General features: G+C 36.8%; 1 protein-coding gene across 2 annotated transcripts in view; it reads right to left on the minus strand.

Moving 5' to 3' along the window:
- The window catches only part of si:dkey-106n21.1 (solute carrier family 23 member 2), a 52850-nt gene extending 39342 nt beyond the window's left edge, over positions 1-13508 (minus strand). For both annotated transcript variants that reach the window (XM_053235218.1, XM_026946632.3), the window contains exons 1-2: positions 13259-13508; positions 1286-1441 (exon numbers count right to left, since the gene is read on the minus strand). In XM_053235218.1, the coding sequence (XP_053091193.1) occupies positions 1286-1441; positions 13259-13333 (231 nt within the window). In that variant the 5' untranslated portion in view covers positions 13334-13508. The remainder of the gene's footprint in view (positions 1-1285; positions 1442-13258) is intronic.
- Between the last annotated feature and the right edge of the window lie 3990 nt (positions 13509-17498).

Raw genomic sequence — 17498 nt, forward strand, 5'->3', positions numbered from 1 at the left:
GGGCTTTGTGAGTGAACAACAGATGTCCTAATTGGGTTAGGTTAGGTTAGGTAATCTAAGGTAAGGTTCTGTACAACAGCGTGTGGGTAGTATAGGGCAATGGTAACTCAGCGTTTAAGACATTGAACGTCTGATTGGAAGGTTGTGAGTTCAAATCCCAGCATGCCAAGCTGCCACTGCTGGACCCTTGAGCAAGGCCCTTAACCATCATTTGTTCAGTTGTATAAATACGATAATTGTAAGGTTGTCTGATAAATGGTATGGGTTGTTATGGCATGTTCAGGGGTACTGAAAAAACACACTCAAGTAAAAGTATTGTTACTCTGCAAAAAATGTATAGTGAGTGAAAAATACCCATGCTAAAAACTACTTAAAAAAACAGTAAACAGGTAACTTGTTTAAAAGTACTTACATGTATACATTTCTTCAATTTAGACGCTGAATCCTGATGTCTCAACAGGCTTTCGGAAACAAATCCAGCATGACATAATAACATGAGTGCCAAGGGCCTAGGGCTGTAAGTCTCAACTCTGGTCTTGAGACATTTCAGTATTGAATTGGACTTGTCTCGCACTTATTAGAATTTGTACTTGGCTCAGTCGTGAGCATTGTTCTCGGACCTTTGTAAAATTAATGTCTTGTGCCATTTCTTTTCACATGCACAAAGTTTGACAGGAAGTACTTCCTCTGAGAAAACAGCCTAATCATTGGTGGAATACACAAATGAAGCTAAAGTAAAGGTTTGGCCTCGAAAAAAAGGATTTGATAGTTTTCAGCCTCGAATTTGACCCGGTCTCACATTCGTTTGGACTCGAACTTGACTTGATCTCAGCTAGTTCTGGTCGTGGACTTGTCTTGGATTTGAAAATTCTGGTCTTGACTACAGCCCTCCTTCGAAGCTGCCACTGTTGGGCTCTTAATCAAGACCCTTAATCCTCATGTGCTCAGCAAAACTGTAAGTTGCTTTGGATAAAAGTGTCTGCCAAATAAATAGATGTATATATTGATGATTTAGAGAAGCTTATGCAGGTGTGGTCATGGATATTCTTGTGTTGTAATGTTAATGCGGCTTGAGTCATCCTTCACATCTCCACCCATGTCCTCCATGATTAGTAGCAGTTCCACTGTGCCACTCAAGCTTGCTATGTGATTTTATATGATTGGCTAAGTGGAATAAAAAGTCTGATCACTATCAGTGAAGTCAAAAGAAGTGGAAAATGAACAAACTTACATACACCCATCGACCACTCCAGATGAATTTACTGGAAAAGTGATTGATTCTCACCTGGAAGCCCAGTAGAAGGCAGAGGTGCCACGGTGGGCGATCATTGATGGAATAGATGAGGTTACCCCCAGACTGCTCCCTCAGATTTTCCTCCAAACCATCAGTATTGGACTCTGCAGGAATGATATTGCTGGCCAGGTGGCTTGCATCTGATATCTGGGGAAATAAAATGGACACGAAACTTAAACATGGATTAAATATGAAAGAATCCTACTCTGTGTATGGAATTTAATCATGGCAGTTGTTTAACTTCAATAACTTTAACTTCATAAATCCATATTAAGAATGTAACTGAATACAAACAGAAATTACATTACATTAAAAAAACATTGCCTTACTGATATCCAAAATAAAACCACATTTCTATCATATTTCTGTACAACCTAATGCAAAATTCACAAAAGAAATATGTTTTTATATTTGTCCAGTGCCACACGTTGTCCAAAAAATAATCATCTAATTAATTTTAAAAAATATCAGCTTGTACGTTTATTGCATGTGTTTTTGACCCTGAATGTTCTCCATCGTTATTAATACACAAACTTCTGGAATATCATTCTGGCATTATAATGCTGCTTAAAGTGTCCCATTTTAACTAGCTGAAGCACCTCGTGTAATCTTCTGATAGCAAGTCCAGTGAACTTTTCTTCTTCCTGAAATGGAACTGTGGAAGCGGAGGCATGGTCGAGTGCCGGTCGAGTGCCAGAACCCAAAACTATAACTCTAACTATCAGCAGTTCCCTGATTTGAGAAAGACATCGCTGCTTTGAAAGATAATTCCCTAGCTTACTCAGTCACTCTGGATAAAAATCTTTCCAGAAAGGTCCACAGGACATCTGGTTGAGAGTTATGATGACCTCAAGTGATGGAGGTGAGGAACTGTAAAAGTTCAGGAACCGAAAAATTAAGTTATGTTCTGCTATTCATTGTGAAATCTTTTTCTGGGGACATAGCCGGAGGGTTCACATTTAAATAAAATAAAACAAAACAAAACACACAAACAAACAAACAAACAAACAAAAAACAGCTCCTGGGTTAGACCACACCCACTTCTGGTTCGAATCTGAATATAGATACAGATATTTAGAGCCCTAAACAGATACAGATAGTGTCACTGCGTTACGCCCCTCCACTTTATCTATACATTTCTCCGGTGCTATTTTTGTGATATGACTGTGCATTTGTCACCATTTCCTTCACCATACATCATCAATGAGCAGACCATTCACACAGATGTACCAGAGGCTTCTAACAGCACAAAGTTAGTGACTAATCTGTCGTGCTGGCAGCTTGACTCATTGGAAACACATGAAAATGAAAACTTGAGCAGAAGCCAGCAAGTCAGCCTCAGCAGGAAATGATGACTTGTCACAGGCACAAAGGTTAGAGTCCCAAAGTTCAACTGCAAAACCATCTTCACCCTCAAAATGAGTTTGTTTTGGGAACGATTGACAAATGATGCAGACCTCATTAAGATTTGTCCAATGTGGGAAAAACTACGTGGCACTTTTTGTCCACAATTTGTGTTACATTATTACACTATTACATTTTCAAATATGTACTGTTTGGAAATATAAATCACTTAAAACATTAATAAAACCTTAAAGAAATTACAACACTTATACAAATAGCCAACACCCACAAGTGTAACTACACTTTACCTTGAAATGCAGTATAATCAGTAAAATACTTCAAAAATATTTTGGCATTAATGTGTGAATCCGTTTAACATCTCACGCTTGAAACATCCTTTTAAACGAGTTATACATTATCAGTTATAATGCTTAAAAAAATGTATATTTTAGTTCATTCACAACACGCTGTTAGCGGAACACATATTTGTGCATCATCTGAACTTCCTAACAATCATGGGGAGAAGAAAATTGATCTCTCCTTCTTTTTCCTGTGATGTTGTGATACTGAGTGACAAGGTCGCTTTGAAAGTACCTGCTCTTACCCAGATTGTAGATTGAAAGCAAATGATTCATTTCATTATTTTAAGTAAATCATTAGAAGGTCCTTAATGTCTTCACGCTTAAAAATTCAACCCTGTGACTCATTTAAGAGCAATGAAACCTTGTAAAAAATAAATGATTGTTGCCTGAGTGGTTAAATGCATGTTTTCTTAGATTCAGTGTTGAAAAATGATATTAAAATATATGCACATTAACTATAAGAGTTATACAGCACTGCAATAAATGACATATACAACAACCCACCTAAATGCACTGCATTGTGTAGATTTACTCAAACTCATGGATTTATACTTATATTGTAACAAAGCAATAATACGCTTTTGTTTATGCGCTGATGTTATTGATTTTTTCCTCCCTCTCAAATCAGAGCATAATTCATAACAGAGTGTAATAAATAACAGCCCCTCTATAACCACACACACACACATACACACGCGCACACATACATGTGCACACGCACACACACACACACACACAAAATTCTGCACATTTTTACTCTTGAGATCTTTGGAGTTTACTGGGCCAAGAGGAGGAATAGCTGAAACTTCTTCATGTTGGAATAACAATAGAAAACCAACGCCCTCGTTCTCGTGCACCCACGCACACATGTGCATGAGCAGACTTCCACAGCACTCCAGCCAGTGAGGAGTAATGAACGACTGTGTATGTACTGTCACCTACTGGTACAAAATAGAAAAGTGAAGTGAAGAAATCCTGTAGCATGTTCAGCACATTGTTAAAAACAATGCAGTCGTGTGTAGGGAGTAAAATGCATGCTCTAATCTTGAACATTAGCACTTTTTTCATTGGAGAGTTTCATCCGTTTACCAGCGTAGACAGCATTTTATTCATGCATTATTTTATCTACATATATTTCGCGTTACTCTACACCTGCTGAGGTTTTTTTTAGACTCACATCTTCACCCACTTATGTTTCTGTCTGCATGTTCATGTGTGTTTGCAAATGTTTGCAAACGCTCCTTCCCTTAATCTTTATTCTGTCTTGAAGGCCCATCTGGAGCCTGGTTAATTGAGAACAACTCCATAAATCATATGGTCTCAGAACCTTTTCTCAGAGAACGCACCACAGGAGACTGGACCGAGACACCACGGCACTGTCCAATCCACAGTGTGGTTCCTGTCATATGATTGATATTTATTGTTCTACAAATAATTTTTAAACAGCAACGTGCTCGGGAAGGATAAGGCCAATCTCCTGTTGTTGCTATTGTCCACAAGTTTGCATGCTAGAGACGACTTTGATAATAAAAAATTCAACATATGGCTAACACGTGTTACTGTGATCACAATCTGCGAATGTAAGCCTACTGCCTAGCCGCACTTCGCACACAGGGTCATCATTCTCGCAAACTTCAAGAAACACCCGAAGACCCCGAGCTCTCTGAGGGAGACGGCATGCAGATATGAAGCTCACAAGACAAAGAAAGGCCACGGACATTAACATGCGAAAGTGTTGGATGCTGTGTATTGCTTGCATGCGCGTTTACTGCGTTTTCCTGATCAGGGTCACATGTTTTAGGTTAAATTTAGGTTAACTTTAGGTTAAATGTCCTAGAAAGGTCAGATGAATGTCACATGTGAATGATCACATGATTTTATATATATATATATATATATATATATATATATATATATATATATATATATATATATATATATATATATGTATTTGTTTGTTTGTTTAGTATCAGTATTTATGAGGTCAGTGTAATGTTTTTTAAAGGAACATATAGGACAGAAAGAATTGTTAGATCAGAAAGAAAAAAAAACCCTCAACATTACAAACAAAAACATTAAAAAGAACACACAAAACCCACTAAAAACACAGCACAACCTATGATACAATCACGACATTAATGTATGTAAGCATTATAAACATGCTGTATGAATAAATGTCATGATAGCACTCCTGACTTCCAGCAATTGTAGCTTAAGCTTTTTTCTTTCTTTTCTTTTTTTTTTTTTAAAAAAAAGGTCAATCATTTTCAAACCTATTAATCAACAGGAAGTTCATTCCTGTTACAAGATGCACAAAAAGAAAATGCAAATTTATGTATTAAAAAAAAAAACATGTCTTGAAATACCTGTTGAGTCCATTACTAAATACATAAATATGGCATTATTAATTAATTAATCTCGTCCCTTTAAAGTCATGTTTTCCGAATGGAAGAGAAAGCACCTTAAATGAAGACATTGCTTATTTTTTTCATAGTTTTTTTTTTTTGTTATTTTCAATTTTTTTTTGTCATATTTATTTTCCATTTTTAATTGTCTCTTGCTTCTATGTTACATTGAATTACATGTGACAGCAAAAAAAAAAAAGAAAAAAAAAAAGGTGATCTGCTTCTTAAATTTTCTATCTCCTGCTAGTTTTCAGGCTTAAAGGTGAACGCTCATGTTTAAAGACGCTATTGAAAAACCCCGTTTCAGACACTTCTACTCAAGAAAAACCTCAGGAACCTCAGAGGTGTGAACTACAGACAACTGATTTTAATATTCTGAATGGAGAGACCAGAAAATCAACTTAAGCAGGCGCATAACCTGACTCTGAATACGCAAAACTTTCCCAGTGTAAATATTATTGTACTTTCAGACTCTGAACACAGGTCCTTGTTTGTTGTTGCTGTTCTTCCAACATCTCTCATGGTCTAATCTGGTCTAAAGGTAGAAACTGTCTGTATGGGAAGCACTAGTATCCCCCTCAGCTCCTTTAACAGCTAGATGATGTGTATGAACTCCACCTCAAATGACAGTTCATTTGGACAAAGCTACATGATAAGAAAAGTCGTATCACAAATGTCAGTGACTGTCTTTACCATTTAATATCTCTGATTATTAAAAATTATATATTCTCCTATAGGTACATAGTTACATAAAAACATCCAGATAACAGCACCAATTTAAAAAAAGAAGGTCTATGTAGTGTTCAGACATTCATTTTAGAGATATGAATCTGCCCTGAAAAGCCGCGTTTCCATTTGCTTCTCGTTTGCTGTGTGAATACTAATGGACTTTACGGATTCAGTCCAGCTTAACCTACAGCGGTCATACACCCATTATTAAATAATCAGGCAATTCTGATAGCTTGATAAGAATGACTGGAAGAATTTGGCACTGTCATGAAGAGGCAAATGTAAGCATTGCCTGAATGAATATAGTCAAACCATAAATTATAGTCTTCGTTGATTGCAATCCAGTTTATACACATCATTAAATTCACATTATATCATACCACCAGAGGCCAAAATGTTGAAATTTCATCAGACTATTGTTATATATTTTACATAAAGTATAATCATATCCTCATATTTTATTTGGCAGCAGCATTTCCCACCATGAGGCAAGCGGTATGCACTTAGACGAGATTAGACGTGTTGTCTGTTGTGTTGCAAATCACACTTAACTATTCACTGGCACCCATCAGCGTCAGGAAACTGGACATACCGAGATAGGTGTTCAAAAGTGACTCTCCGAGGCTCTGCGGGTTTCTTCAGGATACATGTTACATAACAAAATGACCTAATGCATTTTGACTGTGAACACTATAAATAAGATAGAGAAACCAGTAAAATAACTTTAGCCTTATTCCAAGCTCTGGTTTTTATGGCTGGCGGTTCAGGACGTCTCGTGAAGCCTACTGAACATTTCAACCCAGCAACCAGTTGATTCTGAGAGCAGTTGAGGACTTGGTCGTAGATGGATCATTTAGCCAGATAACGACTCCAAACACACTCACAAATCAACACAGAAATGATATGCAAGCACAAAGCCAGTGTTTTTTTTCCAGTGACAATCTCAGTCTGTGGATTTGAGCCCTCATTAATTGAAAATGAATGTTCACACAAATGTAAGAATAGAGCACAAAGAATGTTCTGCCAAGATCCTCTACAAGTGTCTCCAACATCGTTAAACATTATGGGATGTACTCTCATCTTCTCCAGGGATGGCTTCACCAAATATTAACTGTGAGGTGCCAGTAATCTTAGCCAATAATCTTAGCCTTGTATGTTAAAATAAAACAAAACAGAATCCTTGTTGGAGTTTCTTGATTTCATAAAACATCTACACACCTGTCAGGATACAGTTGAGGACACAAGTGCAGATACGCAATGATTTATTGTTGTGGCAAACAGAACAAAGATGTAATCCAAAAAAATGTAGCCATAAAACAGGCAAGAGTCAGGCAATGAGCAAACAACATAGACAAGGGCAGGCAGAAGCAAAACATGAACAAAACTAGATCAAACCAGAAAGACTATAACAGTAACAAAAGGCTTGGCGACAACTAACACAAAAGGACACAGAGCGTATACTTCACAATGCATGTGTCAACTGAAGGTCCTTAAATACTGTGTGTGTAGCTGTGACTATGACTGAGTCCAGGTGTGTAATCAGGTGAGTGTGAACATGAGAATGTTTGGGTGATGTAGTCCTCAGCGGCTGTGCTGAATTCTGGGATGTGTTAAAATGGCAGGTTTTTGTGAAGTAAAATAATGACACTGAGATAAATTATGTCAGATTCTTTCTCACCTTTAATGTGAAATTGCAAAGTATACAAATAGAGTGAAAAACAATCAGAAACTTTTATATGGAAGAAAAGAAAAATAAAAAACTTACAATAACCTAGTTATATAATTGTGCACACCCCTAAATTAATACTTTGTTGACCTTTTGATTATATTACACCACTCGGTCTTTTTGGCTAAGAGTCTATCAGCGTGGTACATCTTGACTTAGCAATATTTTCTCACTCTTTCTTGCAAAAACATTCCAGATCCATCAAAGTGTAAGGGCATCTCCTGTGCACAGCCAGCTTCAGGTCACCCTACAGATTTTTAGTTGGATTCAGGTCTGAGCTCTGGCTCGGCCATTCAAAGACATTGATCTTTTGGTTAAGCCGTTATTTTGTTGATTTGGACGTATGCTTTGAGTCATTGTCATTGCTAACAGGTGAAATTCCTTGTCATCTTCAGCTTACTAGCAGACACCTGAAGGTTTTGCACTAAAATCAACTGGTATTTATAGCTATTCATCATTATTCCCTCCACCTTGAGAAAAGCCCCAGTTCTGGCTGAAGAAAAGCAGCCCTGAAGCATGATGCTGCCACCACCATGCTTCACCGAGGGTCGTGTTCTTTTGGTGATGTGCTTTTTTTTTTCACCAAATATACCTTTTGGAATTATGGAATTATTTTACCTTTTGGAATTGGTCTCATCAGACATAATACATTTTGCCACATGGTTTGGAGTGATTTAGTTGAGGTTGGATGTTTTTTGTGAGAAAGGGCTTCCGTCTACCCGCCCTACCCCATAGCTCAGACATGTGATGAATATGAGAGATTGTTGTCCCATGCAGAGAGCAATCAGTACTTGTAAGATGTTCCTGAAGCTCTTTTAATGTTGCCATAGGCAACTTGGCAGCCTCCCTGGTAAGTTTTTGTCTTATTCTTTTATAAATTTTGGAGGGACGTCCTGTTCTTGGTGATGTCACTGTGGGGCTCCATTTTGTCCTCTTGTTGATGATGACCTTCATGGTGTTCCATGGTACATCTAATGTTTTGGAAATTTTTTGTTCCTCTCTCCTGATCAATTTCTTTCGACAGTGGGACCGTGTACAGGCTTTGAAAGCTCTTTGTGGACCATGGCTTCAGAAGTCAGATGAAACCAAGAAGATGTGAAGAAAATCCTACAGAAACAGCTGGTCTTTATTTATAATATAGATATATAAAAGGGTGTGCAAACTTATGCAACCAGGTTATTGTAACTTTTTTTTCCCCCTATTTTTCCCTAAAATGTTTCTGATTGTTTTTCACTTAATTTTTATACATTGTAATTTCAGATTAAGGGTGGGAAAAGTTATGACATGATTTATCTTAAACATGCCATTTTAACAGGGGTGTGTATTCTTTTTCCACTGTTTATTGAGTATTGCTCTTTTTTTTCATGGGCGCCAATCATTCTGAAGTTGCCGTAACTACTTTTACTGAAATGCTCAGTGGCCTGAGGGTGCACATACTTTTGTGCTTCATACGCTTTAATCTAAATCTTGTCATTAAATCATAAATAGTGCACTGCAGCTAGAGCGGTCGAGTCAGCTTTATTTGTATAATGACTTTCCCAATTAAAATTGTCACAAAATAAGAAAAAAAAAAAAAAAAAGAAATGTTAACTATCAAAAGTGATGATAATAAAATCTTAAAAGAGTAAAAAAAAATAGATAAAATAAAAAAGAACAAGAACAGATGGTTTAAAAAAAAAAAAAAAAAAGGTCTGGGTGCAATATTATAAATCAGAATCTCTTATAAATTCTTTTGCTGCACTAAAAAATCGTCTATCACATGTTGAGTTTTTTATAATTCTTGGAGCAGAGATCAAGCCAGAGCTGACAACACACAAACAGTGTGGTGAAACGCATACTGCGAGAAGATCAGTACGCAATAAATCCACAACAGGACACAGCACTTCATCTCTAGCATCTAAAAATGCTGGAAAATAAATAAATAAGTGCTAAAAGTAAAAAAAAAAGGTAGATCAGTAATGTTTTCTCCACTTTCTCCACTGTAATGTGTTGTGCGCTGCTTGTAAGGAGCACTGTGTGTAACCAATGGGACACTATCAGGACGTTTTCACGCTTGAGTCCGCACTCTGAGTCGATTGTAGGTTGGTTCGGGGGCGGGGCTTATCATCGTGGGGTTGCTTTTACACATGAATTCCTTTTGAATCATGGATCAATTGTTCAAGTTTCAAACGTGACTTTTGTGCTTGCAGGTTCAGCCCGAGCATAAGATGCGTTCCGGCTGGAACATTTACATCATTCTGAGCTGCAGTTCAACGTCCTTTTACTTCTAATTCCATTTTTTTTAATGTATAAAACACTAATATAGCAAGACATCCATTCTTTAACTGATTAATTCATTTAGATTTTAGCCCTCTGACCTCATTTTAAATCTCTAAAATGTGAAAATCTAAGGAATATTTATGACTAAATCAAAAAAATGTTTATTATTAAAAGTTTTTATTTTATTAGAACAATCTCAATCACCACGACACCATGTTTAAAGCGCTGCTACAAGATATTCATATCTTATGCACAACCAAAATATACAGTACACTGCCAGTCAAATGCGTTAAAACAAGAGATAAATTTTTTAAATGACCTTATATTAAATAATCTAAAATTAGAAAATCTAAGGAATAGGTACAAGTGAATTAAAAAAGTTTATTATTAAATTTTTAGTGAATTGAGAAATGTTCAAAATCTAATTTAATCAGGGTAAAAAAAAGGGCAAAATCTTTAGCTTTCCTTATTAGTGTAATTGCTGTTCTGTATCATTATGTTTGATCTGAGGCAATGAGTAAGGAATAAAATGTGCAGCCGAGCTGTAAAAGGAAAATAATCAACAACAGGGTGGTGTGATGAAGCAGACTTACTGTTACCACCCTGAAGTGGATTAATCTCCTATAATAACAGCACATCCTGAAGTGTTTTATGCCTCTTATAACAGCAATCTTCCACCAATTCCAACTTTTCTAAAGAATAACGCTTTCTACATTTGATCTGTTTACAGTTACATTTGAATTTGAGGAACTTCCACAAAGCAAGTCCTGTTCTCGCTTATGAAATATATAAACTACACACAATTGTTCCCTTGCTAGCCTCTCTTAAAGTAGGACACCAAAAAAAAAAAAAAAAGCAGCCACATTTTTCACTATGTAACCTTAGACCCAAAGAATGAAAATAGCTGATGGTTATCTTCAAATGAAACTTCACATGAATTAGAGAAATATGAGATTCTATAATGCACAATGTAATAAAAAAAAAGTCTCAAGAAAAGCCAAAAGTATGCTTCCCATAAGAGCTTTCCACAGTCTTTCTCCTTTCATTCGTTTTTGCATATTTCTTGCAGTTGTATAGACAAACAGAGATGAGTAGATTTCAGATAGTTTAGTAAATGATTAGCACTGTATACTCCTTTGTTTTGTAGTTTATACACACAGATTTTATCATCTTCTTTAAAGATTTAAGTCAAAGAACACAGCTAGCTGCTCTGTGAGATATTACGATTTGAAAAAAAGCGCATAGTACACAATCTGAAGATGCTGTTGATTTGTTAGTGGAAGCTTAACAGATGGAAGAAAAGTACCGAAATTCTTTACACAAGTAAAAGTGCAATTTCTTATCCTCTGGTACAAGCTGAAGTACAGCTTAAAAAATTCTTCCGTCAAGCTAAAGTAGAAAAGTATAAACTCTTAAATTTACTTAAAGTATGAAATTAAATGTACAAGAACGATTCACAAAAGAAGAAGAAGACTCAAAAGTGTGCTTCGGTTTTAAAATCGCACACTGATTTTAGTTCCTGATGGTAAATCAGTGTCTCTTTCACCAAGAACCAAGAAGGAAAACATGAGCTAAAGCTAACACCGGCTTTATGCTGCATTGGACTTCGTTTGGAAGTGGGAATTTGAAGTTGGAATTTTTGAGCTTGGAGCGTTTGAGGGACAAAGTGGGAAAAATATGGACCCAATCATCATAGACAGATTATTTGGTTAAATCTAAAACAGTTTTCAGAAGGGAAAAAAACATCATAAATAAGCCAGCTAACATTAGTGACAATGAGTTTATGATGTATTTCCTTTCTGAAAGCTGTATAGTAAGTGTTATAGATTTAACCAAATAATCTGTCTATGATGATCTGTCTATGATAAATACTACTATAAAGTAGTGAAGGTGTGTTTTATTCGCTGTTGATGGTGTGAGCGGCCATGTTGACGTGCCGTCACAGGCTAAACTCGGGGTTGAGGAGATCCTTCTGACTTTCCGAGTAGGAATAAATTGAAGAGTTGAGGGGACGTTCTCTTTTTATTTCCTAATCGGAGAGCGGAAATTATGAGTTACAAGCTTCCATCGATTGCAGCATTATTCCTAATCTCTCAAATGTTAGCTAGCATGATACTAACTAGCTGAATGCTAATCATGATAAAGCCATGATAGAGAGCAGCAGATAGATTACAGTGTGGGAGTTACATCTCTTTCTTACTGTCATGTCTGCTAAAGTTTAGATTTGTCGGGAATATAGTTTAGACTCCATGAAGTTGTCTGATGCTAAAAAAAATCACTTCATGATTTTACAGATATGGGATTGTAGAGAAATGTAGAGATTTTTGTGGAGAGATTTTTCTTGTAATGAAAAACCAGTAACACAGTAATTGTACTTTGTCACGTCCCATTTCTGAAGCTAAGAAACATTATTTGGAATGTATTTTTAATTTTATTGTGATTCTCTGTATTGTTTATGCATTTAAACCTCCTGTTCTTGCTTTGATTAGATATCATAAAGCCATAAGCAGCCGAGGGAGTGTGTTACGGTGATTTGATCATCGCGTAAGGGTGTTCTTAGGCACGACGTGAAGCGGAGTAAAACCTTTCCCATGATAAAAATCACTGTAACGCACAGTGGCTCTTGAGTGGCTTATTCCTTTTAGAAAACGATGACAAAAACCACTTGAGAAAATTCAATAAATAATTACAATTATTATTAATAATTATTCACAATAAACAATTGTACAGATATACGACATAACACACGAAGATTAGGGCATACTGACGGTTATGATGGTTAAAAGTAATATTTTTATTGGTTTAAAGCCTGCATTAATACAAAATCTACGCAAAGTTGCATGTATATATAGAAGAGTTTACAATGGCTTGGAATGGGCTCAGCCAATCAGATTTCAGAACCCAAACTATCCATTTCATTATATTTATTTTAATATAATAATGAATGTAGCACTCTTTGTTTCCTTGAATGCTTCATGTGACCTCTTATTCAATACAGTGCTATGGATGATGATGATGATGATGAAGATATACACAACCATTAATCACACTAAACAGAACATGAGTTTTAGCATCACATGCTTTAAGAACAAACAGTGGCATGAGTTTGCAGATTTGTTCTGAAAGGTAATGGACTTACTGCAAATGACGGCTCAGTGGCTCCTTTTTCTTTCGGCTCATTGTCCATGGTTTGGTCCTCTTGAACGGGATGCATGGCTGACCTGGCCTGAGGAGAGAGGAGGAGGAGGAGGAGGAAGAGCACCCAGCTTTGTGTACTCCACTCGAATGAGAAAATCTAAGCAAGCCTGGCCTTCAGAGCTCACAGAGGCTACGTCAGGCTGGTGGTCAGGGTTACCAGAGCTGCATATTGCTGGAGGCATCAATAAGAGTCTGTGTGATCACCACCCAGACTGTAATGCTGTGGTTTGGCTTTTTTTTCTAATCCTAAGTCTGTCATGTGCCCGGCTAACCACTCCTCCTCGAATGCTCAGTGGACTGAACTGGCACACGGGTGGTGTGTATTTTTCATACACTTTCAAATCCAAATCCTGAGAAAACTAGCAAGCTCAAGACCTGAATCTGATGTTTCTAAAACATCTAAACTAGTCAAAAAGAATAATAATTTTTTAAAAAGGTGAGGAGCATTTCTCAATCCAAACGGTATACTACAATACTGAAAGAGGATAAAGACTCCATGATTCTCAAGAACAGCGCTCTTGAATACTGGATTCTGATTGGTCAGAAGGTGTTAATCCATTTTCTATAACAGCAGCGCTGATAGTAGTTCATCCTGCAAGGCAAATCACAGATTTATATTAATACACTCATTCTAATACGTTATCTATATGGTTCTGTAGTAATGGCTCATTCACAGGGCTTTGTATGATGGACACTCCATATAACCAAATTGAAAACCGTTTCTGATCATTGATATGGCAAAATTTTCTGTAAGGAAATGTTTATGGAACATTTATGGAAGGAGTCTCCAGTGTCAGAGGTAAAGCTGTAACTACGTTTTTGTGCTTTATGGTTTCTCTGTAACGTGACAAGCTGCATTTTTTGTCTTATTAAACTTCAAAAAAGAAAAAACAGAGGCTGGTGAGGGAATGACTTTTATAGCTTTATTATAACGTCATAGTGAGGACAGGAACGAACTTGTTTTACCAACGTTCTACAACATGAATGTAAGTACAAATGGATAAATGTATGATGTGTTGTTCTTTAATAAATGAAAAATTGAAATTGTTAGCAAATTGTTCTAATGTAAGACGAATAAAACACTCCAGAATGTGCAGTTATAGGAAAGTAATCAACATTGTGGTACCAGTGGAAATGGAGAAGCTGTCTGTAAGGTCTTAGCATCAGCTAATTTCTCAATCATTACAGCACTCACACTGTTGTATCGCAGTGCCACATTTTCAGAACATGTGAAGCCTTTGAGACTGACCTCGAGCTGATTCTAGATTTTGACACAGTACAAAACTAATAACTTTTAGATTTTAATCTAATTTTATTTGAAACATTTGCTCCAACACTCAATCCAGACTTTCATGAGCTCAGATCTCATTTTGTTCTGCTGCGCTGCTTTCCTTTTGGTAAGTGATTTCGTCTGGAATCATCTGCCTTGGTGTATTACTTCACTTGTAGAAAATCTGTTTTTGTCACCACAAGTGCGCTCTTAATGTTCTTAAACAGCTGTTCACACACACACACACACACAGGAGGGTGTCTTGCTGTGTACATATTGTGCGAATATACATTACCACATTTGGGTTAGGATTTGTTTTTTTTTTACTGTTACAAACGTTCTTTACATTTTCTGCTCTCAAAAAGCCTATCCTGACCTGATCTTTTTATTCTGGCTGAATATGAAGTCAATTCAATTTTCATTAATTGATGGTAAAAGTTTTTGACTGATTTCATTGTTGCACTGTAATTTTTTTTTTTGCTCTCGTGCATTGGCGGCCTTTGTAGACAAGAAGATTTTATAAAACAGGATTAGATGTCAGAGTCAGCTAATCTCACAGCGATAAGATAAAATATCTCTCCTAATAGATCAAGAAAACCCTTTTACAACACTGGAAATTTAGGAATGACCTTAGCACAAGGTTGAATCCTTATAGTTGAAGACATTTATAACTCTCTATAACTATCTATAACTCTGTCCTCTGATGATTACTTTTCTCTTTTTTTCTAACTAGTCCTACAGCTGATGGAACACTTTTCTATGAAACATCTGAGATTTTTAAGCTTTTAAAGTATATTCAGCCACTGTTTTTTTAGTGGAGTGGTACGTGAGCAATAAAGGAATTCTCCCTATCAGAGAATTATTTAGAGATCAGTTCATCCATTCTCTCAATAGTCCTAATATGGGCCATGACATGATCTATGAATTTCTTAAGAAATCTACAGTTATAAAAAAATGGACATTTCGATACTTTTCTGGTCAAAGTTACAGTCCTTGGGATGAGAATCCATGGATTTGTAATGTATGGTAGTTGTCAAAGTGGAATCTTTTGACTTCAATAATACACTAAAAACATTATGCTCAAGCCAGGACTGAGCAAAACTCCATATATGCTGTAAAAATACAGCCGGGATTTATTTATTTTTTTTTCTGGCATGGTTTGGTTCCACTCTTCTCTTTAGAGTGAAGCAAAACTACAAATCAGCATTGCTTTTTTGTTCTTCTGACTAATCACCTTTATCCAGTAATTAAACATTTCTATCCTGATGGGCGTGGTTTCTTCCAAGATGACTCCTCCTCCATCCCCGGGGTACGAGGGCTCACTTAATGGTTGAATGTGGATGAAAATGGTGTACATCATGTTAATTGATGTTGTGGCCATTTGAACATCTATGGGTAGGGCTGTAGTCAAGACTGCCATTGTCGAGTCCAAGATAAGCTCAAGACCAGGACTGGCTGATCGAGATTGAGTGAAGACCAAGTCTTAAGGGGGTTGAGGTCAAATTGAAGCAAGAACTGAAAACCATCAAATCAGCCTTTATTCCAACTAGTTGGATTGATTAGGCTGTTTTCTAGAAGAAGACCAAGACCATATTTAGTGAGACCAATGCTCAAAACTGAGACAAAACCAAGTCAATACAGATAAGGAACTGGAACTAAACTCACACGCACACACTCACACTCATTCAGCTTCATACATTCATCAAGTTATTACAAACAAGTTGGCTTGTTCTATTGTTTACATTGTACATTCCACAACTGTTACTGCTGCTCTGCTCGGTTCTTTTTGCACATCACTGGCACTGCCACTTTAATTACTTGTAAATTTGCACATTGCACTGTATATAGATATATATATACAGTAGGTTACGGGTCCTGCACTGTCTCATGTTGTCTGTTCTGCACTGTTTTCTTTTGCACTGTTTGCACTAGGCTGCACATGATGCACTTTATGTGGCTAGGACAACTTAGTCTAGTCCTCAGCTCTGTGTTTTGTAACTCTATGTTGTGTGAGGTGACGATGTTTTTTTTATGTAGCACCTAGGCTCTGGAGAAACGTTGTCTCATTTCACTGTGTACTGCGTCAGCTATATATAGTTGAAATGACAATAAAAGCCTCTTGACTTGACTTGACTTGATAATGTTTCGAGACCAGACCCGAGTCCTACTGCACTACCTAGGGGAGATTTTGGAGTGACAGTGACTGCGATCTCCACCACCATCTTCACAACACCAACTGAGGGAAAGTCTTTTGGAAGAACAGTCTTCATCACTCCAGTTCCAGGGATGTGTAGAATTGATGTGGAGAATCAGATATGTGTAGACGCATGGGAGCAGTGAAGCTGTTCTGGCCGCTTGTGGTGACTCAACACTTTACTAGATGGTTATTTTTCCTTTAATTTGTCACCCGTCTCTATTTCTATTATCTATATGTTCCGACTCAGCACCCTACAGCATTGCCCCAAAATCACACAAATGAGGTTTAATCCACCGTCAGCACCACCATTATCCATTATTACTACTGGCACCACAGCACATTAATGTCTGTCCATAACAGTAGACCTATTCATCTCAGAGTTATGTGTACTTAAGCTGATACTTATGATGAGTTTTATAATGACATATAATAATGTAATTTGTGTAATTTGCGCAACCAGACTGTTTAGCATCAATTATGAGCATAATTACGCCGTCTACTCAACATTTTAATGACTCCTGATCAGTTCAGTGTGGTTGCTGCATTCCAGCTCCTGTGTATTACACTGTTCCACACTTGTGGTTTTCCGTGTTGCACTTGTATTACATTTGTGACATCCGGTGTACAGAGACGCTGTTAAATTTGTGATTCTGATTGGTTTGAAGGTGTTGATGAATTTTCTATAACAGCAGTTAGTGTAGCTGCAAATCCTAT

This window comes from Pangasianodon hypophthalmus, chromosome 7 (genome assembly GCF_027358585.1).
Source record: "Pangasianodon hypophthalmus isolate fPanHyp1 chromosome 7, fPanHyp1.pri, whole genome shotgun sequence".
Taxonomy (NCBI): Eukaryota; Metazoa; Chordata; class Actinopteri; order Siluriformes; family Pangasiidae; genus Pangasianodon; species Pangasianodon hypophthalmus.